Source organism: Mytilus edulis, chromosome 1 (assembly GCF_963676685.1).
Source record: "Mytilus edulis chromosome 1, xbMytEdul2.2, whole genome shotgun sequence".
In the NCBI taxonomy this organism is placed as follows: Eukaryota; Metazoa; Mollusca; class Bivalvia; order Mytilida; family Mytilidae; genus Mytilus; species Mytilus edulis.
In genome coordinates this window covers 67,788,743-67,815,846 of record NC_092344.1, presented here as the reverse complement: position 1 = coordinate 67,815,846, position 27,104 = coordinate 67,788,743, and the positions used below count along the sequence as shown (strand labels likewise).

At 34.4% G+C, this 27,104-nt stretch overlaps 1 protein-coding gene across 1 annotated transcript; it reads right to left on the bottom strand.

Annotated features, from left to right (window-relative positions):
* Positions 1-2,219: 2,219 nt before the first annotated feature.
* LOC139529330 (uncharacterized) lies at positions 2,220-27,104 on the bottom strand. The gene is made up of 5 exons (XM_071325482.1): positions 27,053-27,104; positions 24,128-24,338; positions 9,578-9,821; positions 9,235-9,330; positions 2,220-2,441 (listed from the first exon to the last, which is right to left on the bottom strand). The coding sequence occupies exons 1-5, from the start codon at positions 27,102-27,104 to the stop codon at positions 2,220-2,222; spliced, it is 825 nt and encodes a 274-aa protein (XP_071181583.1).

Here is a 27,104-nt window from a genome sequence, read left to right as displayed (position 1 = left end):
AATGGCACATACATAATTTTATATTTAATTGTTTTAATTATGTTTACTGAATATTTAATTATATAATAATTGTATCTTGTTTTAATTATGTTGTATGTGGTGAGACTTTAATAAACTATTGAATCTAAATCTGAATCTTTGATATTTCTACAGTTCGGTGATTACTATGATTACAAGTGAACTGATTTTGACATACATTGTGCAATCTGTTAATTAGCCGTATATTTGTTACGTTATATATTAACAATGACTTAAGGATTGTCACAGTTAGCACCCTTTATTTCATCTCATTTAATATTTTTTGCGCATACAAAATGTAAGAAATTTAAAAGCTAACTGAACATTAAAAGGACAAGAATATTAAAAAAAAAGTGATATACAAATGAAAACAATAAAAGTTGGTTCTTTGTACAGGTATATATTGCAAATTGTAAAATGTTAAAAGACCGGTGAAGTATGACATTTCCTTTGCAATAAAAAGCATATATTTTCTTTCATAGTGTTGACATTCTTCATTCATCCATCTCACGTCTCAGTCCTTACAGCTGAACGGACGTGCTGGGTCAGCTCTCCTTTACCCGCTATCTTCGATGAGGGTTTATTGCTAGATGGTCAACGACATACTACTAAGATGACAGAAACCAATCCATGCCGTACAGAGAGACGTAGTAGTAGGCGTACCCGCGTTAACATGCCTCCAAAACCATTGTCTATTATGGGGAGTGTCATGCCGATTAACGTCCGAGGGCTGTATCCTAGGCTGTTGGGTGATACGACCTACATTTCACTGCCTCAGGGCTTTGGTCCTGATAACGCTTCCTGTCATCTTAGAACTACGTCCACGATTCATCTACCAGTACTCCATCATCGAGGCTAGCGGGCTGCCAAGCTGACCAAACTGGCCCTGAAAGCAGCCGTTGTGAAGTAAAGAAAACAACAAAAATAGTCAAAAAGTAAAATCAACTCACCAAAACCAAGATGGCGGCCTCCATTCGGCGTCCTTTGCTACCCGTTCCTGACCCACGGCACAAAATATTTAAATGCTCACCAATCGTCTTCGGGCACCGAGCCGACCGTGCGAGGGCTGAAAAGCCAGTCAAGGTCGTTAAACACTTCCATATACATAGTGTTGTACTCTTACCAAATGAAGGATAACTGAAGGGGCGAGTACCAACCTTTCCCAGACAATGGTAGACATTGGCGTGCTCCCCGATGGACTGTGGTATCCACAGCCCTGAAGGAGTAGAACTCTATATTGTCATAGCCATTTTGAATCACTGTCATATTGATATTTCTCATGTGTATGGGAAACAGTCGTATACAGAGAATTCACTGGAAAAGTAGTTGGGGTCATGTATAGGAGGAAGGGTTAAGTGTAGGGTGGGAAAATGACGGGGTGTTTTTTGGTAGTATGGGTAGTTAGGGGTTTACGGGTAGGTATGGGTTTACGGGTAGGTATAGTTATGGGTAAGGCTAGTTAGGGATAAGCATAAGAATGGGTATTTATAAGTAGGTACGCGAAGGGTTTAGACGGCTAAGGGTATGATGGTGAAATTGGGTAGGGTCCTGAAAATCAGTTAAGGTAGACGGGTGCTTATGATATAGCATAAGTGAAGAGTCGGGCTAAAGGGAAGGGTCGGGCTAAAGGGAAGAGTCGGGCTAAAGTGAAGAGTCGGGCTAAAGTGGACCGTTTAGCTGGATCGGGTTAAAGTCCAGTGTCGGGGTTAAGGGAATGGTTGGGTTAAAGTTAAACATTGGGCTGAAGCTGAGGGATGGGGAGGTGTGTGAGAGGGTGAGAGAGGTGTGTGAGAGGACAGTGTGTAGTGAGAGGACAGTGTGTAGTGAGAGAGAGGTGTGTGAGGGGACAGTGTGTAGTGAGAGAGGACAGTGTGTAGTGAGAGAGAGTTGTGTGAGAGGACAGTGTGTAGTGAGAGAGAGGTGTGTGAGAGGACAGGTGTGTTTGAGAGGGAGAGAGGTGTGTGAAATAGAGACGTGTGTTGGAGGAGAGAATGTGAAATGAGAGATTGTGAAATAGAGAGAGAGAGTGGGTAGTGAGAAGAGTGTTTGAGAGGGAGAAAGGTGTATGAGAGAGAGTGTTTGAGTTGGAGAGAGATGTGTGAGAGGAGAGTGTTTGAAAGGGAGAGGTGTGTGTGAGAGGAGAGTGTTTAAGAGGGAGACAGGTGTGTCAGAGGAGAGTGTTTGAGAGGGTGAGAGGTGTGTCAGAGGAGAGTGTTTGAGAGGGTGAGAGGTGTGTGAGAATGTCTGAGAGGAGAGTGTTGGAGTTGGAGAGAGAGGTGTGAGAGGAGAGTGTTTGAGAGGGTGAGAGTGTGTGAGAGGAGAGTGTTGGAGTTGGAGAGAAGTGTGTGAGAGGAGAGTGTGTGAGATAGAGAGGTAAGAGGTGTGTGAGGAGAGTCTTTAAGAGAGGTGTGTGAGAGGAGAGTCTTTGGAGTTGGAGAGAGGTGTGCGAGAGGAGAGTGTGAAATAGAGAGGAAAGAGGTGTGTGAGAGGAGAGTGTTGAAGTTGGAGAGAGGTGTGTGAGAGGAGAGTGTTTGAGAGGGAGAGAGGTGTGTGAGAGAAGAGTGTGTGAAATAGAGAGGAAAGGTGTGAGAGGTGAGAGGACAGAGTGTAAAAGGAGACACAGTGTGCGAGCGGAGAGAGTATGTGTGTGTGAAGGAGAGGAGAGGGTAGACATACTGTGTGTGGGTGTGTTGGAGAGAGGAGAGAGAGAGTTTCTATATGTGAAAGGAGAGAGTGTGTGGGTGTGTTAGATATTATCCTTAATGTAAAATATCAAACATAAATATTCCGATATATATCACATGGTGATAAAAATGAGAAGCATTTTATATGTCCATTTTTCTGGTTTGTTGAAATAAATCAATGACTTCTATTTCGGATATGAGCAGTGAAAAAATCCTAAAGCCTTTTTTAAAACCAGGTGTATAATCGGCGAACGGGAATCGAATTTTGAAAAAGGATTCATAAAATGTTATCCTTTAGATATTAGTTAAAACAAGTACATGTACTGATATGGACCAAAATTCGGTACCTAGAGCGCATTCGTCTTAAATGACTAAGCACGAGTTTATTTTGGATTTAAAAGGTTGTTTTTGTCTTTTTGTAAATAATAGACCAAGCAGAACATGGATGCACTAGTTAGTAATCATATTTTCTTTTGCGTGCAATTATACAACAGAAAAAAATTCTATAACCGACGTTAGTGTGAGAGTGACAGTTAGTGTGAGAGTACGAGTTAGGGAGAGAGTAAGAGTTAGTGTGAGAGAGAGTGACAGTTAGAGAGGGACAGAGTGAGAGTTAGGATAAAGTATGGAGAGGGAGAGTGAGGAGGCTGTCGGTGTAAGTGAGAGTTATGCGGCAAGGTTGTGAGTAAATGTTAGGGTGAGAGTGAGATCTAAGGTAAGAGTGAGAGATAGGATGAGAGTGAGATCTAAGGTAAGAGTGAGAGATAGGGTGAGAGGGTAAGCGAGCGAGTGAGAGTTAGGGTGAATGATAGGGGAGTGAGAGTAAGAGTAAGGATATGTGTCAGAGTAAGTGTTTGAGTGAAATTGATATCGTTTTTGTGAGTTAAAATGAATGAGTGGTTGAGTTTGTTATGTGACAAACGAGAGAGTAAGCGATTTCGAGGCAGAATGAGTGTAAGACAAAATGTGCAAGTGAGGGAGAATGAGTGAGTGAATAAGGGAAAGAAAGTCAGGAGAGAGAGAGAGAGAGAGAGAGAGAGAGAGAGAGAGAGAGAGAGAGAGAGAGAGAGAGAGAGAGAGAGAGAGAGAGAGAGAGAGAGAGAGACAGAGAGAGAGAGAGAGAGAGAGACAGAGAGAGAGACAGAGAAACGAATAGCGAATAATAATAAATAAATTGTAAGATTGGAAAATTTTTGACGATTTAAAACAAAATATCAATGGTAACCGTCTCTGTTTAGTGATCAAGCAGACGAACCAATAAGATCACCCTGCCACCGAGTCCCCTCGCCTTTTAATTTAAAGCATGTTTGTACCATAGATGAGAGAAAAATCATCAAGATACTGTAATATTATGTCTACGTTTCTTGATAGCAATACATTTGGCTATCTAATTCTAAATCGCATAATGCATACGTGATTTCTTTCTTGCATACTTCAGCAACGGCAAACAAAGTAAAGTGATATATATGTTTGATAGCTTAAATTATTAGAAGACATAGTAGTGTTTAGTAAGTATTACGAAAAGCAAACACATGACATTTAAAGGGTTTTATAATGACTATTTAAAAAAAAATGCATGATGTCGTTTTTACAAATCTGTTTGTCATGATCCCGATTTTAATAACACTAAATAATAAATCAATGATATTATATTAACCGGGATCATATACATCCTTTATATAACGAGAGAAAAATGCGGTCCGGGATAATTCAACCGCAATTGAATGAAATTATAAATCATTACTGTGTTTTATGATGATAATATGTGGTTTTATAAACTTAAAAAAATACTGATGGCCGAAATAATATTAATGTTGAATAAATAGTAATATGATGCTTCTTTGCAATACATAAAGTACTATTCTTAAAGGATAAAGCACATATAAAGTTTAAAGTAGACATATAATTATATACAATACTTCTAATAAAAAAAATGTACACTATATGTGAAGACCTTTAGTCCATAGCAAACACACCGTTGTAAATAAGTGATATAAATTTATGTTTGGTCCATACATGTACCTTCTATGTTTCAAGTGATAATCTTTCTGTATATAATGATACTACCAATTATATTTCGAAAACAATATCATTCATATTATTTTAGCCTTTAAATCATACGACTAGTATTTAACTGAACAGGGATGTGAGACACCTTACCCTCAGATGATGTATGATGTTTTATTTGCTCTGTCAAGTTTGGAGTATAGGTATAATTCTAATGCAAAAATGTATTCTGGTATATTTTATGAAGCCTTTGTATGTTGCTTATTCTTGTTTCACACAAATGTATGCCATCGGTAACAACATATGGTTACTTAAACAAGTCTGTGCTTTACACATGTCATGTTGGAACGACAAGGAGCATGTTGTTGAGAAATGTCATAGCTCCTGAAAAAAGTGATAAAAAGTTATAAATAAACAGCTTTACTATGTGAATTTAAATGACTATTTCTTTCTTTTAAGTATATTTCTGGTTTCAATATATGCAGTGATATTTAAAGTTGTTACGTAAGTTCTAATATAAAATGAGGAATTTCTTTCTCAAGAATGATGAAACATGACAAGGATTTTTTTTTACATTCCGTGTTGATCAATATTTTGTATTCCAATTATCTGCATTTTTAAACTAAGAGAATAGATAGGAATTTAAAATATGCATAATTTTTTATGCAGTTGTGCGTTATCTTTCTCTTGATTGACCAACAGTGTGATCGACAATATTGATTACAACAAGTACTTGTATAGAATATCGGTATTCATGCTGATGCAATGATAATGAATTTTACTTTGATAACATAATATGGATATGCAAAACGAAAGGAGCGGATAATGATATTTAAAAGCATGACTTCTGCGTTTCCATGAATTTACTAGGTATGCTGTCATATTTACTTTCGTATACTTTCCCGTTAGGCTGTTTGTTTTCCCTTTTGCAATGTCATAACAAATTATTTCGGGAACTTTCATATATAGTTTGCTATGCGGTATGGGTTTGGTTAAATATATGCATGGAAATTTGATAAAAATCGGCAGTCGTTCCTCTTGCTCTATATTTGAAAATTCGAATCTGAAAAGTTAGAAGATTATTACATATATTGGATCGTTATAACAAATAAACAAATACATCTATTAGATAGATTATTAAAAGTGTACCGACAGGATTGAAGAGGGGAATACAAAAAAGGTACTTAACATTTTGGATAAGGCTACAATTTGCCTTGCAATGGGTTTACTAAGTAACAATTCACTGAAATTATTTTTAAAACAGACGGTGACGACTCAACATAAGACGCAACACTAAATTTTCAAATCCTAAATGGATGGTGTTGAGTATTTTTACATCAGTCGAATGAACGACCCTTCCCATAATGGTATGTCCTACCGCGCGCAAGACAGAGAAATTTGGTCTACTTTCTACACATTACGCCCCTATCCTGTTGACCTTTACGACATCTCCGACAAGCAGTTTCTGGTTGGAGCCTTGAAATATGTATATTAAAATCTAGCAATTCGAAGTCTGTCTTTCTGAAGAGAAATGCAATGGTATAATGGAACACTTTGTGGATGATACATATACTTGTAGAAAATAAACAAAGATGGAACACCCGAAACATCTATTTGTAGACCAAAATTTAAAAACAATTTACTTGCATGACTTATCTTTATAAGAAATTCATCCCTCTAGTACATTTAAGGGATATTGTCCCCCATAGCCAACTTTTAATCCCTCATTGGAGTTTTTAATGTTTACTCTTGTAATGATTTTAATAAATTTAAATGTGTAATTTATTACAGATAAGAAATTATCTTACCCATTTTTTACAGCAAGGATTGCTTCCGAATGTAGGGTTATACCAAAAGAGACAGAGGGAACCTTAAACAAAAGAAGTTACCCCGTTTGAATTTGAATCTTTAAAGTGAAATCATTTATAATTTTAGTTTAAATATAAGTTTAGTGTATATTTATTTTTAAACGCATCAGTGAGTGCACGTGAACTGTTTAATAAGCTAGAATCCATATATATTGTAATGACTAATGTGGTTGAATTACAATTAGATATAAAGGAATCTCAGTTAGCACCCTTTATTTCTTCAGGATAATATTTTTTAAAGTTACAACATAAGAGAAACTACGGAGCCCCGATAGGGACAAGCAAAGAAAAAAAATATACTTTGTATGTCCCTATCGGGGCTCCGTAAGAAACAATTTAAAAAGCTTAACTGAAATAAAATGTTATAGGATATTAAATAACTGAAGAGCAAATGAAAACAAAATAAAATGGGTTCTTTATTTAAAAAAAGTTTGCAAAATATAAAATGTTAAAATACCACTGATGAAACATCTACATAATTTTGTAATAAAATGTATACTTGTTTAAATTATTACACTCTGTACACATATCTAATGAAGGTATTAACTGAAGACGTGTGACTTATTCTCAGTCAATGGTAGACTTAGAACATTGTTAATAACACTTATCTACGAAATGTGTTATCGAAAGGTCCGAAATATCGTGAGCCTAAATCCATCAATTGGAAATACAACTTTAAAATTTTGATGGATTCAGTCGAGGATTATGCCAGGCAATGGGCTAAGCGCGAGAAGGAATACGTAGACACTCTTTCCGAATGGATTAAGGCAGTGAGGTCGTTGATACAAATCAAAATTAAGAAACTGAATGGGTCCATCAATGCCCATGCTACGTCAATCTTTAAAGACCCAAATGTTGCAATTTTTAAGACCTATTCGACCTCCATGACAAATATGTTGTTGTCCCCGCAGATAAAGCCCCAAATAACATCGTTTTTGTGTGTAAAAGTCATTACATTAATTGCTTGATAAACGAATTAGGTATTGACAATTCACTTGGAAACTCAACATATACCCTCACGACACTTACCAAAGAGGAAATCCTGGATAATCATAGGTCTGTTCTATGTTTCTTTTGAATTTCAACCAAAGATGAAGAACTGGATCTTCCATCACTGTATTGGATACCTAAACTACATAAGTGTCCTTACAAACAACGGTATATTGCTGGGTCTTCCAAGTGCACCACAAAACCTCTTTCTAAATTATTAACATCTATTTTATCAGCAATCAAAGACGGGCTTCAAAGTTATTGTGAAACTGCCTATTCTAGAGGTGGTGTGAATCAGATGTGGATACTTAAAAATTCCAAAGATCTTTTAGAGTACATACAATCTAAATCTCTTTCATCTTGTAACAGTATTAAAATATTTGACTTTTCTACTCTTTACACAAGTATTCCACATTCCAAACTAAAAGACAAATTGAAAGAGTTGGTATTACTTTGCTTCATAAAAAAGAATGGCCAACGTAGATGCAAGTATCTTGTCTCAGGGAGGGATAAATCCTACTTTGTAAAGAATCACTGTGATTCAAACAAAACATTCTCTGAAACTGATATTATCAAAATGCTTGATTTCTTGATTGACAACATATTTCGTTCGGAGGACGTTTTTTTCAATAGACTGTCGGCATTCCAATGGGAACAAACTGTGCCCCTCTACTTGACGACTTGTTTCTTTATTATTATGAGGCTGACTTCATGCAGGAACTTCTTAGGAAGAAAGATAAGAAGTTAGCAATATCCTTTAACTCTACTTTCCGCTATATGGATGATGTTCTTTCACTAAACAATTCAAAATTTGGTGACTATGTGGAACGCATCTATCCCATCGAACTAGAGATAAAGGATACTACAGATACAGTTAAGTCGGCTTCATATCTTGACTTACATCTATAAATTGACAATGAGGGTCGGTTGAAAACAAAACTTTACGACAAAAGAGATGATTTCAGTTTTCCAATTGTGAACTTTCCATTTCTAAGTAGCAACATTCCAGCGGCACCTGCATACGGGATACATATCTCCCAATTGATACGATATTCCCGTGCTTGCATTTCCTATCATGATTTTCTTGATAGAGGGTTGCTGCTCACAAGGAAGCTATTAAACCAAGAGTTCCAAATGGTGAAGTTGAAATCATCCCTTCGTAAATTTTACGGACGCCATCACGAGTTGGTTGACCGTTATGGAATAACCGTTAACTTTCACAAATAATATCGGATATGTTCCTTACGTCGTAACTACAATCCCCTTCCCTTTCATGAATGTGACCTACCGAATTAGACTATTTACCGGATTTGTAATCACATAAGCAACACGACGGGTGCCACATGTGGAGCAGGATCTGCTTACCCTTCCGGAGCACCTGAGATCACCCCTAGTTTTTGGTGGGGTTCGTGTTGTTTATTCTTTAGTTTTCTATGTTGTGTCATGTTTACTATTGTTTTTCTGTTTGTCTTTTTCATTTTTAGCCATGGCGTTGTCAGTTTGTTTTAGATTTATGAGTTTGACTGTCCCTTTGGTATCTTTCGTCCCTGTTTTAGAAAATATGTCCCAAACTGTGCGCTCTACAGCTATATCGGAGTTCAAATGCTGATATGTCATAGCCATTGGGAATCGCTGTTTATACTTAGTTAAGTAAAAATACGTCAAACATTCGTTTCCTGTTTTTCTGTAACTCTTTTCTCTTCGTTTTCCTTCTTGTTCTTCTTCTTCTGCTGCTGCTCATCGCTTCTCTTCTCTCGCTCTCTCTGTGAAGTGTGTGTGAGAGTATAGCATGTGCGAGAGTATAGCATGTGTGCGACAGTATAGCGAGCGTTGAGTTTAGAGTCTGCGAGTGTGGTTTAGAGTGTATAAGTGTGGAATTCAATCTGTCGGTGTAGATTACAATGTGTGCGTATGGATTAGAGTAAGTGCGAGTGGATAATAGTGTGTGCGACAGTGGTGTAGAATGTGTGCGACAGTGGTATAGAATGTGTGTGAGGATGTAGTATTTGCAAGTTGAGTGGAATAGAGTGTGTGCGAGGGTGCAGTATGTGATAGTGGTATGTGTGAGTGGAGTGGAGTAGAGTATGTGCGACAGTGGAGTATGCGAGAGTGGAGGTGGGAGTGTGCAGTTGCGAGTATGGACTTGAGAGTGTTGAACAGTGTAGTGGAGTTTGAGAAGAGTATATCAGTGGTGTGCAGTGGAGACCATTGCAGATACGTATGGAGTGTGTGTGAGAGTGGACTAAAGTGTAGTCTGTATGAGTGGAAGGAGGAGTATGTCAGAAAAAAATAGAATGTGTGTATTAGAGGAGTCAGGAGGTTAGTGAATGAGATATGATACGCTATAAATAAACGACTAAGACGACTCCCCATAGTGCAATTATAGTGGACTTTTTTTTATAGACTTTAAAGTAACAAATTTTTATTCTGTATCATATTATATTATTTCTTGTGTCGTCCTTCATAATAATTACAATTCTTATCTTAATCATACCTAATTGTCGGTCAACTCAAATAACCAGGCAACTTTCTTTATTAGTGCAAAAAAATCATCAAGTAGTAGATCGGTGGTTTTCTCCGGCAGGTCACTCCAGTTTTTACACCAATAACAAAATGACCACTACGATACAGCCATTAGTACTAAAAGTGGCGTTAAACTAACAAACATTTAATCAATCGCTTTTAATATCCTATTCAACAAGATCTTGTTTCATACAAAAGTATCCGCCATCGTCAACAAAATATGATTACTAAGAAAAGTATGAACAAGTCATGATTGGAACGAAAAAAGTGCATGTTGAGAAATAAAATTTTGTCATAGCACCTATATAATAAGTGACACATCATTTTAGAATAAAACAAGAATTGTGTCCATAGTACACGGATGCCCCACTCGCACTATCATTTTCTATGTTTAGTGGACCCTGAAATCAGGCTTAAAACTCTAATTTGGCATTAAAAGTAGAAAGATCATATCATAGGAAACATGTATACTAAGTTTTAACTTGATTGGACTTCAACTTCATCAAAAACTACCTTAACCAAATTTAACCTGAAGTGGGACAGACGGACGGACGGACGGACGAACGAACAGACAGCCGGACGGACAAACGGACGGACGAACGAATGAATCCACAAACTAGAAAACATAATGCCCCTCCACTATCGTAGATGGGGCATAAAAAGTAGAAAAGTTGTTATTCTTTTCCTTTTGTTATGTTTCTGATCTCGACTTTTTATTGCAGCAAAATAAGATACTAACGTAAAAAGAAGTATTTAAAAATATACAGAATGAGCTTCCGAAGAAATATCCTATGGGAAGAACGACTAAAATAACAATATATACGACTCATTATTATTTTTATAGTCGCAATTAAAGTACATGCATGTTTCGTTCTATTGAATAGATCGGAATTCCATATTACGCCTAACCTAGCGGCGTTGACTTTTTTTTTATATTGACAATAGTGGTAAAAACAATATTATTATAGAATATCAATATTCACACATGCACACTCCTTACACCATAAGATTTATTCAAAAGCTGATGCAATATTATTGATTACACTTCAAATAATACGCAAATGAGAAACGAAAGGAGCGGATGGTGATACCGAGAAGCATATATAACTTCTTCATTTACAAGCATTGTCTAGGTATACTATCATATTTGTTTATCATTAATTATTGATCCATTAATAAATCATGCAATAACAGTTTTCACCGTCGTTTGGACTGTTATATAAATTTGTCAGGGCCTTTTGTAATTTGCTATACGGTATGGGTTTTGCTAATTGTTGAGAGCCTACGGTGGACTATAGTTGCTAACATCTACGTCATTTTGATCTTCTGGTGGAAAGTTGTCTCATTGTCAATCATACGACATCTTCTTATTCTAATATATATTGCTACCGTATTTCTATCTTTGAGCTATTAACCTATTAAAACTATTCGCAGGTAGATGAGGGTCAGTACAAACATTCCTAATCCAATAACGCTGTTATTGGGACACACATAATCAAAGAAAAGATAAATTGACCGTTCGCGTCAAATTGGCGGTTAGATATGATACTCATTTAAAAATATATATAATGAGCATGTGGAATAAATAAAGGCACCAGTTGTATACCGCTATCGAAATTTCATAAATCAATTGAGAAAAAAATCCGGGTTACAAACTAAAACACATCAAATATATGAGGAGAACCACGACACAATAGAAACAAAACACTAAAATGCAACACACACACAGAAAAGAATTCATAAAAAAAGTAAATACTGGACTCTGGGACTGTCCGTATGTCCGTATCACACTAGTGAACACGACCAAATTGGTATTTTTCAACCGGTCTTCACCTTAGTTGATGTACGTATTCAATTTCTGGATGGATAATCACATATCGATTTTTTGAAGGTCTAAGGAAAATTTCACATTTATTTTGTTTTTTTTTTATCAACGGCGAACTTCTCCGCTTCAAGATATTTATTAAAGTTGATGTTTTCATGATGAATTTGAAAAGAAAATGTAATTGACTTTTCGTTTTAATGTTACAACATCTCAGCAGTACATATTTTTTTTTACATACATGCGTATGGAATTCATATTTCAAGATGTTAGTTAATACTATAAAGCTCGTTGACATTGCAAAAACAATATGGTCAGTGCTAAGCAGGTGCTTGGAGACCAACGGCTGAGGTCCCGAAAACAAAATACCTTGTCCCATCGTCATAGTGTTCTTCCCCTGTTCCTGAAAATGACCTTTTGGTTTCTTACAAGAAGTTGATCAAATTTCGTTGATTTTATTTATAAACTGTCATTGCTGTGTTTTGTTTTGTTTTCACCGGGTCAGAATTTGTTTCTCTATATCCAATTTGCGGAACAAAGTTTTGTACCCTTTTCATTTTTTTTTCGTACTTAAATTTTTTATCTCATCTATGACTATACATTACATGTAGGGATGATTTGAATCAAAATACGAAGAAATGGTCGGTTGCATTTCCCGGAGGACTGTGTTCTCCTTAGAGACAAAGTTTATCCAAATCGTCATCCTTTACTTACACCATTTACAACACCTCAAATAAATCGTAAGCCATAACATTTGAGAAAAAAAGCAGCAAATTTAATAGCGTGATTGTTGAATACAGAATTCAAGTTGAACACCAAATTGGTGAATTAAAAATATACAAAGTATTGGGTACATTATGGGGTCAACCCAGGCCAAAAGTAATAGACATTGTGCCACCCTTGTCAACAGACATAAGGAATTGTTTAATTAAATTGTAACCACAATTAAGCATGCTTTGTACTTTTCATTTTCCAAATTCTACCAGGACAGCTAGAAGCTCAACGTCTCAAAAGATGAAATGTGACTTAAAGTCCATCATTCTCCTTCTATATATATATATATAATAAACTATTTAAAAAATCCATGTTATTTGGACTCTGTAGGAAAGTTGTATCATTGTCAATGAAAGTAATAAAATCAATAAAGATTTAATTTTTTTTTAAATTTTTGAGACGGCCCTTCACATTTTACCTGTCGTATTCGTTCTCAACTGTAGGTGTCAAAATACTCAACACCATCCATTTAGGGTGTTGCGTCTTGTGTTGAGTCGTCACCGTCTGCTTTAAAAATAATTTCAGTGAATTGTTACTTAGTCAACCGATTGCAAGGCAAATTGTAGCCTTATCCAAAATGTCAAGTATCTTTTTTTGTATTCCCCTTTTTAATTCTGTCGGTACACTTGTAATAGTCCATCTAATAGATGTATTTGTTTATATGTTATGACGATCTATTATATGCAATAATCTTCTAACTTTTAAGATTCGAATTTTCAAATATAGAGCAAGAGGAACGACTGCCGATTTTTATCAAATTTCCATGCATATATTTAGCATTGAAAAAGGTATGTATTGCTAATTTGCATTAAATGTGTTGCTAGAAGTTTAATAAAACCATCTTAATATTTGAAGCATTCCTTTTATGATAAATATATATTTTCAGGATTAGCGATTATTTTATAAATTGGATTATCGTTTAAAGTTTATGAACCCTTCTGTAGATCTGTGCATTATAAAATTTTCATAAGTGCAATAATTGATCAAAACTGTCAGCAAAAAATCTACAAAAGAGATGGCATCCAGAGCCAGTTTGTATATGTACAAAAGCAAAACGTTGGTTAAAGATTGGGTTTTTTTAATTTTTTTTATTTGCTTTTACTTTTAAGAATACTCGCTAACTTGTCCATGTTGTGCTAGGTTAATATTGTTTTAAGAAAAAAGGCCATAAACAACTGTTTTAAATCCAGAACACCTGGAGCCAAGTCACTAAATTCGAGCGCATCCTAGAAAGTGTACTTGATTTGGTCCATATCTGTACATGTACTTGTTTTTTTAAAACTAATTTAAAAAAAACTTGTTTATGGGAAATCATTGCAAGCACTGCGTGCAGTAATCCCCTATCTATTAAGCATAACATTTTCAAATATGAGCGCACACGTGGATTATTTTGAGTGCATTTATTTCTAGCACAAACGATGCATACGACTAAGCGCGCATATGTTTTGATCATTTGTTTCAAACATAGGTTTGCAAAGTTTACATAAACTTTGACAAACCATGACAAACTATACACTCGCTAAAAATGCGTCTGAAGTTTGTCGTAACGCTACATTGGTTTCTGACTTCAACCTTTAATATATAAAAGTCAATCGGGTCCAAGACCAATCCAGTAAATCTTATTAAAATCCCTCGTAATTTATCCATTTTCTATGTGCATATATTTAGAGTAATTTAGAGCTTGTATAACTCTGTGAGTGATACATATTGTTTTCTTGTGGAATACAAATTTTATAATTCATACTTGCATGCTAGTAGTATGATACTTGTGTGTGTATTTTAAGAATAGAAATTCATATCTGGTATGCGTTTTTAATATTACAAAGAGGTGTTTCGGTTATGGTCATGTAGACCATTTTACCTTTCTTGTAATATTTTAGAATGGTTCGAATTTTATTTCACTTATGGGTATACATACATCTGTTTACCAACAACACGTGCATGCAAAATCAAACCAGGGTCAGAAAACACTGATTAAACGATGCATTTGTTTCTTCTTTTGTAGCGTTAAGCAAACGATAACAAACGCCACACATGCAATGTATACAAAATTTTGGTCAGAAAGAAATGCACTCCATCTCGTTCTCTTTTCATGTTTACATTTTATAGAACTCCATAGCTTTTTTGCTTAACATATTTACTGTAATCCCAACAAGGTTGTTTTTCATAAAAAAATAATTGTTACATGCATAAATTGCTTCATTGTTTTCAATTAAATCAAATGTGCTGTCACATACTTCTAAATTTAGAACTAATAAAGTTATCATTGAAGTCCCATTGAATAAATTTATAAACAGATCAATAACCTACCTTGAACTAGATTATGGCCATGTTTGTTTACAAAATTTTATATTGACATATACACTTCAAATTTTTCCGCAAACTAGGTCACATGAGTCTATTTAAAAATTATTGTAATTATAGCACATTAAAAATTTCAAATTAGAACTCTCGCGTTCTAACGTGACGAGTTCAATTCGAAATTTAATATATATCTCTAAGTTACTTTCTTATATGTTTTGGTTATTATAACTCATTCGGTATTGAGCTTTTAATTAAGAATTGAATGCTCTTTTTTGTAAATTTATTGGGGTGTAAAAGCGTTGACCGAAGTACATTTTGTTTCCGCGCTTCATACTTAAAATGTGCGCACGGTCAACGCTTTTACAACCCTATAAAGTTACAAAAAAAAAGCATTCAATACTTATACTTACATTTTTACCTATATGATCATGAAAACACGCCTTTTATCAAGTTTTTATTTTATTTACCTGTGCACTTTATTGTGGGACCTCGTGTCATCATGAATGAGAAGTTTTATTGAGTGATACAACTGCTTAAGGAATAGCACATGCTGTGCAGTTAGCCAATCAGAATAACGTATTGTAATGAAACATACATCTAATGTAATTATTTTAAAATATATAGTCTATACGATACAATATATTGATCAACGCTTGTTATGTCTTGAAATGAAATGCAATTGAATAAATGGACAACATTTCAATTTTACGGTTACATTCTTGGTTAAAAAAACGCAAATTATATTTGGTTTTATCAACTCTGACGTCTAAATGTTATGTGAACTTCTGTGATGTCCACTAATGGTGAACAATAGCGATAGTATTGACAAAATATTCCTCTGTAATCGTCACACATGGCACAATGAGGTACGCACTTTGCATCGGATCCGGAATTCATCCTGCAGTCCTACATTTGGTCGGATAAGATTCATCTGCTCCAAATCTTCATACCTTGTTTTTGCATGAACACCGTAACTGTAATTGGCAATAATTACATGTACATTTTGTACGTGTCATTATAATAAGTTATTTTGATCAAGAAGCATAAGATATGCATGCATTACAAGCGAAGTCGTGTGGTCCTGATTCCGTGGGATGGAGATCAGTATCGTCTGGCTTTAGTGACGAATATACGGTTTTCGATAAAAAAAAATAGATAAAAAAATCCGGATTTGTAAAAGTAAATGTTCCTAGTTGAATAATAAATATCTCTCAAACTTTTGTGATAATCTTTGTTTCTACAAACAAAGAAAATACACAGGACAAGTGTCATATTACATATGATCTCTATTTGAAACATTCTGTCATCTTCTTCAATTAGTGATTCCGTCGCTGCAACCAACTGTAATGGTACAAACCTTCAAGGACCAAATTAATAAATCAAACAGAACATTGTAATTGAAGGCAAATAACTAATTTTCTTTAACATAAATATAGGAAGATGTGGTGTGAGTGCCAATGAGACAACTCTCCATCCAAATAACAATTTTAAAAAAGTAAACCATTATAGGTCAATGTACGGCCTTCAACACGGAGCCTTGGCTCACACCGAACCACAAGCTATAAACGGCCCCAAAATTACTAGTGTAAAACCATTCAAACGGGGAAACCAACGGTCTAATCTATATAAAATTTGAAAAAAACGAGAAACGAGAAACACGTATAAATTACATAAACAAACGACAACTACTGTACATCAGATTCCTGACTTAGGACAGGTGCAAACATTTGCAGCGGGATTAAACGTTTTAAAGGATAGAAACCTTCTCCTTTTTCTGAAACAATAGCATAACATCACAACATAGAAAAACACACGATAAAATATCAATTGGCAGGCTTAACTCAATCAAAAAACGTACATTAATACACTATAAACAAATAAATTTGATATCTGAATGCAAATGCACAGTTAATAAAATATTAGGGACAAACATTCAAGGCCAAAAAGCAAACAAACAAGTCCAAACAAAGCCATGTCAAGACACCACTGCAAAATATTTAACCCTATTCCTTTATTCCATCTGAAAGTGAATCAAAACTATTGATAATGTGAGTAAAATACTAGAACATTAGTTACCTACCTTATTACTTTAAACAATTTCTTACTGTCGAATAAGAAACTAATTCGAGAGATTGAAGTACTCTTAAAATGAATCAGCATTGATAGGAAAGTTTTAAGTCATTTGTTTATTATTGGTTTCTTCTTAGAAGTATATTTATATCGTAGAAATAATTATAGTTTATTTTGATGAGGGGGGCAAGGGGTTTAAATGTTATGCTGTTATGGGGCAATTTAATTCTTTGATTTATGATACATGTATTTTCCAATTGAAATACAAACTCCTCATTCATTCTTCATCAAATATATAGCTTTTCAAACTTGTAACAAAAGCGATTCTCAAAATGTCATATTGTATTCTTCAGATTACGTTTCTCCTTGATTTGAACTTATATAGTGAATCACTGGAGCGTGACAGCAGCGGGCCCTCTTAAGCAGTCAGTGGGCCCCTACTTATGAAAAATTCTAGATCCGCGAATGGATACTACCACAGAGGTAAAACCATGCACATTTGGGTTATTGTACACGAAATGCATGCTACAATTCATTTTTGTTGATTTTAGACCCTTTGGAACTCTATGTGGGCTATTTCAGCAACTAGGCAAAAAATCCCCAAACTTGATACATGGTCAGATTCAACATGTCAACGAATTCCAAATATCTATATTAAAGGACTTTTATCTATAAATTTGGACCCCACAAAATTGAAAAAGGGACCAAAAAATATGAAAAAATGCATGCATCGGATACTTTTGGTATTGAAGGCATGACTGTAACAATAGGATGAATATACAAAAATATCTTTTTCTGGGGTCTCATTGGGGGGTTCTGATCCCGGATCCCGCTTACTGTTTTGGCAGATTCCCGTATTCCGCTTATTGTTTTGTCAGATTCCCGTATCCCGCTTAGGTAGCAATACACAGTTAGGAAAAAAACTTAAAATTGACACTCAAAATTTTTAAACACCCTCTTTCCCCTCCTGTCTACCAAAGAAGGCTTTATATGTGTGTTATGCATGTATATACTTATAGAAAGAGAATCTTCCATAGATTTGATTTCTAATGGTCATAAGGGTGAAATATAATCCCTCTTGGGTGTAACCATGGCAACAATCTGCATTTCTTAGATACAAAATATAGCAAAAAAGGGGGGTGAACATGTCACAAAAGTCTCCAAAATTTGGTCTAAAGGAAAATTTCAATCAATTACAGTGATACCTTTCCTGAATCCATAGGTTTATATCTATCAAGTGGTCCCAAAAAAATTATATGCTTATCTGCTCGTTTTTCCATAAAATTGAATTGAAAAGATCGAGCGCAAAATCTTTGTTGATAAACACTACAATAATGTATGGACCTATGAACGGTACGGATAGGAAAATACGGACTGTCAATCATATAAATGGCCTATAAAACATGTTAAAAACAATCTTAATGTTCATATAAACCCACTAAGAAGGCTATATTATTCTTCAATTATCTAAAAATCAATTTTATTGTACAAAAACTTTCATATTTAAAAAATTCACAGGGGCCATAATGCGAAACTAAACTTCTAACTGTGTATTGCTACCTTATACTATGCAGTTCTAATATTTTGTAATTATCCGTGTCCCGCTAGACTTCATTTCCCGTTTTTCTCTACACAATCTTTTGACTTTCACCTGTCACGCTTGCAAAAAATCGGCAATCCGGCGTGACGCTTATACCCAAATGCGACCCACTATTTTACTCTATTTTGACTCATATAAAGCCCATTATAAATATATTAAAAAAGTAGCGTAGATTTTTTCATCCCTTTTTATCCCGTCTCGTTTCGTTTTTGAGCCATATAGATGTCGTATGTGACAATGAGACAACTCTCCATCCGAGTCACAATTTATAAAAGTAAACCATTATACGTCAAAATACGGTCTTCAACATGGAGTCTTGGCTCACACCGAACAGCAAGTTATAAAGGGCTCCAGTGTAAAACCTTTTAAACGGGAAAACAAAGGTGCAATCTATATCAAGATGTACGTAATTAGTGGTGAAGTGTCATGGAAATGGATAAAAAAAAATAAGGATAAAGATCTCTATACGCTTTATAAGAAACTAGATGGAATACATTTGAAATAAATGTTATTTCTATTGAATTTAGTAGAGTGTTTTAAAACCAAACTTTTATCCGTAAGTTAAATTTTATCAAATCTTTCTCTTACTTTATCTATTATTTGAGCAAGTCGGCTAAATTAAGGCTTTACAGCTAATTTCCTAATGCATGTAAAGCAAAACTTTGGTTGGCTTGCTTGCTTTGTTTGTATAATTGTTTATACAAACTTTGTAAATAAGATTGACATTTTTAAACAATATGAATAGGCATAGTTTAACCTGTATTTTTAATATTTGAATTAAATTGGGTGTTATCATAATGATTATCCAATAAAAAAAGCAAGCAAATCAACTAAAGTCTTGCTCTACATGCTTACAGAAATGAGCTGTAATAGATAAAAAAAATAATAATTATACAGTGAAAATGCACCGCATATACAATACTAATGATTCGCTCCACAGTTAAAATGAAAGAATAGTATCATTATTCGACAGTAAACATGACTAGCATTACGAAATCATCATAGTGGAATTCAGTTAAATATGAAGAAACTGAATGACAAAACATATTCTACGTTATACAACTTTAATAATTGTATTAAAATGAATATTTTTTACTGCAACAACATCTCACCTGTTAGTTATAAAGCACCTGCACGATCTGTTCGTGAAATGTCCTAAAAATTCACCTATTTTGGTATATATTTCACAGTTGGATGGCTTTAGGCGCGATAAATCCCGCTCGCATCTCTTACTTTGTTTTATTAGTATTATGTATTTCTACGGAAGCCGATAAGGGCCATTCAAAAAAAAAAATTTCTATGTCGTAATTTCGACATAACATGTCGTAATAACGACATAACATGTCGTAATAACGACATAACATGTCGTAATAACGACATAGCTATGTCGTAATAACGACATGGCCGTATCGATTGCTCTGTATTTACTGTCAAACGATGGACACGATGTTCCTAAAACACGGCGTTACACTTAAAAAGCGACGGCGAAGAGGGGTTTTGATTAATTTTTGCAAGTTTTATTCGTTTTTTTTATATGTTTTGTGATGTCATTTTATCATAAATTATCTCAAGTTGTGGAAATCTATTTAATAATGTTTACCCTTTAAGTTATTTCAACTAAAAATGCATTACTGTCGCAAGTATTGTGGGAAAGAAAGATGGGACGGAAGTAGATATAGGAAGATGTGGTACAGTTTTCCATAAAAAAGATATTCTTTTTTAGATGTACGAAACTTTTATCATATGATGTTTAACTTTCAAGGTGCATATCATCTGTCATTGTAAAATTTCTATATCTTAACTCAACCCCAATACAAATATATTTTACACTCTGCAAGTAAATCGAACATTTTTACCCTTGGTTAAATTTGAATAGAATTGTATTTTCCCTGGTACATAAGTTGTCGAAATACATTGTACACCCCTTCAATTACTTGAACCTTGGCTTGAGAATTATTTCCGCAAGTCATCTATAGTGTTTAATTTCTGATATACATTTTAAAATATAGTAATCTACTCCTGAATCGTCCGCGAAAACGGCTTAAATAATCCCGGGTTTTTAAAATTCGATGAAACGGTTTTCGTCGCTGTTTGGGATTTGTCTTTCAATTACTAGTACCTCCATTTCATGCACAAGTTTATATTGACGAAAAGTTCCGGTTTCGCTAGTACATGAATTAATTTCATCACGACAGAGTCAGTTATAACATGAATAACAGGATAAATCGCGAAGTAAAACACTCCGTGAACTGGTATAAGTCTTTCAATATTGGTGATTGCACCTTACTGAAGTGACGACTTTAAATGATCTATGGAGTACTTCCACAATATAAATTTCAATTCGAATGTTACATTTAGAGGACTGTCTTGGTGTCTAAAATTTGTCTTTGCAAAAGTTGGACGAAGTTCATGTAATGAGAAGTTTTTCCTCATTTCACCATTCTTTTAAATAAATCGTTAAAAGCTATAAACGATTAATAAAAATTGCAAAATTTAACCTGTGTCGAACCTATATCCCCGGGTGGAGTCTATAGCATCATGCGCTATTCTTTTTTTTCGGCAGCAATCATCAACCTGTTTTTCCAAATTTCATAACACGATTTGTTTTAATTATCATGAACATTTAATTGAAACTTTAGCACATGTAACGACGGAAATTAGCGTCTTTCGAACTTTCGACGTTTGGACAAATTGGCTACTGTTTTGTAATGTGTGGAAGCATTTTATTCCTTTAAGACCCAAACATGTAGTTAATAAGAAAAGAATCTTGGCATTTTTTACTCTTCGTGTATCTAACTTTTGTTTTGATTAATTATAAAAAATACGCGTTAACTGCTTTGAAAAATTAAATATCAACTTGGACAAAATGGCTACCGTTTGAAAAACGACTGTGTAGAGAAGATTTTATTGAAATTTGAACTCACGAACAATGAGGCAAATATTTGTACTTTTGTTAGATATTATTATTGTCTTACTCTTTTTATTTATTTTCTGCTACTTACAAAATTCACTTTCAGTCGTTGAGATAACGAAAAACGTCGTTGGACATTTTTCTTATTCCCGCTTAATATGAAGCCACCTAGTCAAATAAAATTTGGCAAAAATAACGGCTTAACGCCACAAAGAACCGACACCTGTCGTTGTTCCTGCCAAGTATCAAGAAGATCAGAGAATAAGAAATAGGATCACTATACATAAGATTTAAAACAGTTTTTCATAAATGTAACGTTGGACATCCGTTTTTTTCACATAGCTTTGCTAATCTAATCATCAAATATACTAGATATTACTTAGTATATGATCAAGAGCTGTAAAAACATAATTTGAAACATATATTGAATTTGTTTTAATATTGGTTCGTGTTTTCTAACATTTTTATTTTGTTTTGCGGATGAAATTTCGAAGATTCTGTTTTAATCTTAGGGGTTGTAGGAACATCGTGTCCAACGTTTGAAAGTAGAAAGAGAGCAATCAATATTTCAATTGACCCTTATTACACGAAGGCATGTAGTTAGCGCTTGTTTATAGGTAGGACTGTATGTCAGTCCTCATATAATTCCACTCATATTTGTTCCAACAAGTAGAAGGTTTATAAAGACCTTGACTGACTCTGCATCCCTTCCATGGTCGGTATCTTCAAGGACTGAAATGGGATCTATAATTTATATAAGTTTCTCACAGAAGGTAACCAAAGAAGGTGGCCAAAGATTTTGCAACGATACAAATATTAAACTTTACAATATGAATAAATATCTTTAACCAATGAATCCAAATAGCAAAAGCTATGCAATTAACAAATATATACTTATTAAGCATCATGTAAATTAATCAACAATGAAATACTTTAAATATGAAATTTGGAGTTTTACCAAGGGAGCTAATAATTAATTAATGTTATAACTGTCTGCCACACAGCATTTCGGAGCCTCTCCCTCTGGTATCTTTCGTCCCTCTTTTATAGCTGACTATGCGGGGGTTTTTCTAATTATTGGGGGCATTATGATAACATATAGTTGTTAATTTCTGTGTCATTTAGTCTCTTGGCAATCATAATACATATTCTTTTATATACATAGCGATGTCGTTATTACGACATAGCGATGTCGTTATTACGATATAGCTATGTCGTTAAAACGACATAGTGATGTCGTTATTACGACATGTTATGTCGCAATAACGACATAGCGATGTCGTTATAACGACATGTTATGTCGAAATTACGACATAGCGATGTCGTAATAACGACATGTTATGTCGAAATTACGACATGCTACGACATGCTATGTCGTAATTACGACATAATTATTTTTTTTTGAATGGCCCTTATCGGCTTCCGTATATTTCTGAACATATACATTTTAACTATTTTTCTTCATTTTCTTCAAAAATTAAAAAAAGTTCGTCTGTTTATTTATCATTCTACATTAGACATTTATGGCATATACAGTAAAAATGATATTTTAGGATCCGCACTTTACATACACTGGGACATAAGCAACAGTAATAGAAATATCGTCTGTGACTTAAAATATTTATCTTTAGTTTTTAAATTTCTTATCTTATAAGCATGAAAACCGTAAACATTCAGCAGTATATTGCTTTCCAACTCATTTGAACCACTTATTATTAATATCATATAGTCATGATTAAAATTTCACCCCGAATAATTAAACCAAAACCACATCTTGTTAAAAAAAAATTGTTTCTCATTTAACATATTATCTTATCTATATAGTTAAAAAAGTCCACGGTCGTAATTGATTCATATCTTCAAAAATACATGGATAATGTATTTAATCAATCTATATTTATATACGAGGAGTTTGGATGGGGTTCGCGGAATAGAGAATAATGAGCAAAAAAAAAGAATAGAGAAAGATAGGGGAGAAAAAACAAAGAATGAAGAAATATAACAAAAAATATAAAGAATAGAGAAATAAACGGCTGCTAAACTATAAGGAATAGAGAACTATTGGCTGTGAAACTATATAAAAAAAAGGAATACAAATAAATATGACTATATTTAATAGCAGTAAGATTTTTCTTTGTCTTCTTTCCACTTAATACATCTAAACTCAACTATTTAAAGAAAAACACAACACAAACTTATGTTGTTGACTAGCTCGAGTACTGTATAGAATACGATGTTCACAGTACGAAGTACAGGCTAGAATTAACTATATAAAACAGTCACTTTCCAACCTTATTTTTTGGCGCCAAAAATTCCTACGCCAACATGTACATGTATTACACATGCGCCAGAAGACAATCAATTCCCGTTATACTTTTGTGCCTCGGGAATTTTTTATTCTTATCCTCCGTTTTTTAAATTGTTGTGCAGGAATTATTTCTGTGCAGAGAAACAAGAACCGGTTTGAACCGGTTTAAATTAGATGATACTGGCTATGTATGTGGGATCAATATGTTTAATTGCAATCTTTGCCGTAAAGTGTATGTGTGGCCGAACGATGAGAAGTAGGCATTCTTCAGATGAGAAGCTATATCACCAAGATCTAACCCAGCAGCAGTTGCTGCTGCTTTTGCTGCTGCTTTTGCTGCTTTTGCTGCTACTGCTGCTTTTGCTGCTGCTGTTGTTGCTGTTGCTGCTGCTGCTGCTGCTGCGGTTGTTGCTGCGGTTGTTTTTGCCGCTTCTGCTAGGTTAGATCTTCGTGTTCCAACTATTGATTAAGTGATCATTTATTAGCATTTGTTTGTCCAAAGTCATGCAGTTGTTCATATTTAGCATAATAGTTAGCAACACATACATTAATCTTGTTGGTTGATTGCTTGATGTACAGTCGCAAATATTTCATGCATATTTAGAGCAAATATAAAAATATAAATTTTGTTCAGTTAAATTCATTAACAGAGTATATTATTCTTTTCCACTAATAAATTGCAGTGATTACTATATATTTTGATAATGTATCAGGTATTCATGGTATTACAGGTACATGCACGGCTTCATGCAAAAGTTGTTTTGGGGCTTTTAGAGAAGTACTGTTTCAAATTTACTTTAAAAAAGGACGGTTTCTGTAATAATATCAATTGAATTTTATATTTAATAACACGTGATTGATTTCTGAAAACTATAAACCTCAAGCCCCCATCCACATTTATGATTGTTAAATCTGAAATTTCTAAAACTCGAGAAGGAGCTTGCATCCATAGATGTAAACATGTACAATTCACCAAATTTTATGGGAAATAGTGAAAGCAGGGTGTAGTTAATGTACCACATGTTGACGACAGACAAACGATCAAACAACGGTAAACCTTAATTTGTCCCGTCAAATACACAGGTTGTAGATATTGTACGACATGTTGACGACAGACAGACGGTCAGACAACGTTATACCATAATTCGTCCTGTCTAAAACACAGGCGTTTAAAAATATATACAGCTAAAATCTTGAATCATTATTTTTTTTAAGTTTGTCTGATGTTTGGTTTAGAGTTAAAAAGTACTACTTTCTATGAAACTGTAAATCTGGCCGGGGTAAAGTAATTGCAGAAAACCTAAAAAAAGAATTCCTTAATTAATAAGTGACTTAATATACTGACCCATGTTATAGAGGTGGTGAACATGGAATGATTCCCACTTGCCTCACCCTTTCCTTGTCATTTTTTATATTATCTTTTTTTTACTTCCCTCGCCAACTGGTTCCCGCCCCACTCTCAATTCCCTCCAAACTAACTGGGTATACATTTACAATTAATTCTCCATAGGCCGTAATGGTAACGTTTTCCTCCGTTGCTCAGTCCATATCGTTTACTTGAACATGTATGATGGCTCATATCGAAGCTGATACATTTATACATGTCTGGTTAAATTTTCGGGGTGGCAAGTGAGATTACTTTTTTCGCAAATTGATGGACCCCGGAAGATGGTGAAAAATGTCACTCTCCTCATGAAATAATCCCAAAATTCTGATCATAAAATTCAATAAAAAAATTGTCCTTTCTAATAATTTATTTCAGGTCAAATCTACATCTTTCTTTTCTCATCACACCAGCTCTATAAAACAGTTCTTATTGTTCATTTATGTCCATTTTTAAAATCACAGCATCCACAATTGTATGGCGGACTAATATTTTTTTTAATTACGTCATCTGAGTTCCTCATCTCAAGGTCTATTAGGGATCCTGACCCAACTACCACTCATTCCCATGAATCATGACCACCAAGTGGCATCTTTGAGGGAACGTGGTTTCGGGGGTCAGAAACCCACTTGTTTGGACTATCAATGCATTTAAATGGGACATATGGTTGGAACTGCGTAGAGAAACATATTGCGACTGATTTTTTAAAACCTTTCCGCCATTATTTAAAGCATGTTTTTAATATAGAATTAACATCCCTTTGGTAGAATTAATGACTAGATATAAATACACTGATGGATAGCTTAGTCGATTCTCAAATTGAGGGGTGTAATGTGTACGAATCGTCTGCATCAGGTAACGGAAAATTTCAAAAATTTGACCTAGATGTTAATACGAATATTTCTTTTCTATATATTGTTGCTAAAAACATATGTTCTTTGGATTTTTGCGATAGTCATGATGTATTTCTGATCGAGTTTATAACCTCCCCCCCCCCCCCCCCCCCCCAATCCCCAACCCACAGTTTATTCTATTTAAATCACAAAAAATAAAGAATTCAATGTTTTGAAAAATATCACTCCGGAGAAAAAACCCGGTGGACAATTAAAAAAAACTGCTCATCTTTATCACAAAGTGGCTTATATATCGTAATATTGTTGTTTAACATAATGGATAATCAATATATTACTAGTACAATATAGAATGTTATTAAATGTAAAACTCGTTCATCAGTTGTTACAGCCCTTTCATTTTTTTTAGAAAAAAACAAATGACTCAACCTAAATAGTCAGAAAATATATATTTTGGCAATAATCCGTAAGGTGGAAAACCTTCCCCAAGCTCCGCCCATGCAAATAAATGGAGTATATTATAGCTCAAATGAACGCTATGGGTTTTTTCTACGTGACTGTTTTCTTACTTATTCTTACAATTCTTATAATTATGGGAAAGAAAGCCAAAAAACAATTAAATCTACCCCTACATGCCTGTCGGAAAGTTTTTGACCATACGGAATACGGATTTTTGCCTTAAGGAAAGTGTGGTGCATGCTTTAGATCCAAACGGAGTACCTTTTGTTTCACAAAGACCTTGGCTAACTATAAGACGTTTTTTTCATACGAAGCAGTCATGTCCAAAGGCAAAAAATCGATTAATCAACCTGAAAGGCCAGATAATCAACCTGTAGGCTAATACCCATAATTTTTTCTAATTAAAAAGGCGAATCCTAAAGCAGAAAACACAATAAACCAACCAAAAAATGTAAGATGATCAAAATAAAGGCAATTACCTATACATTGTAAGAGTGAGTATCTTCCCCCAGCACCACCAAGGCATGCCAT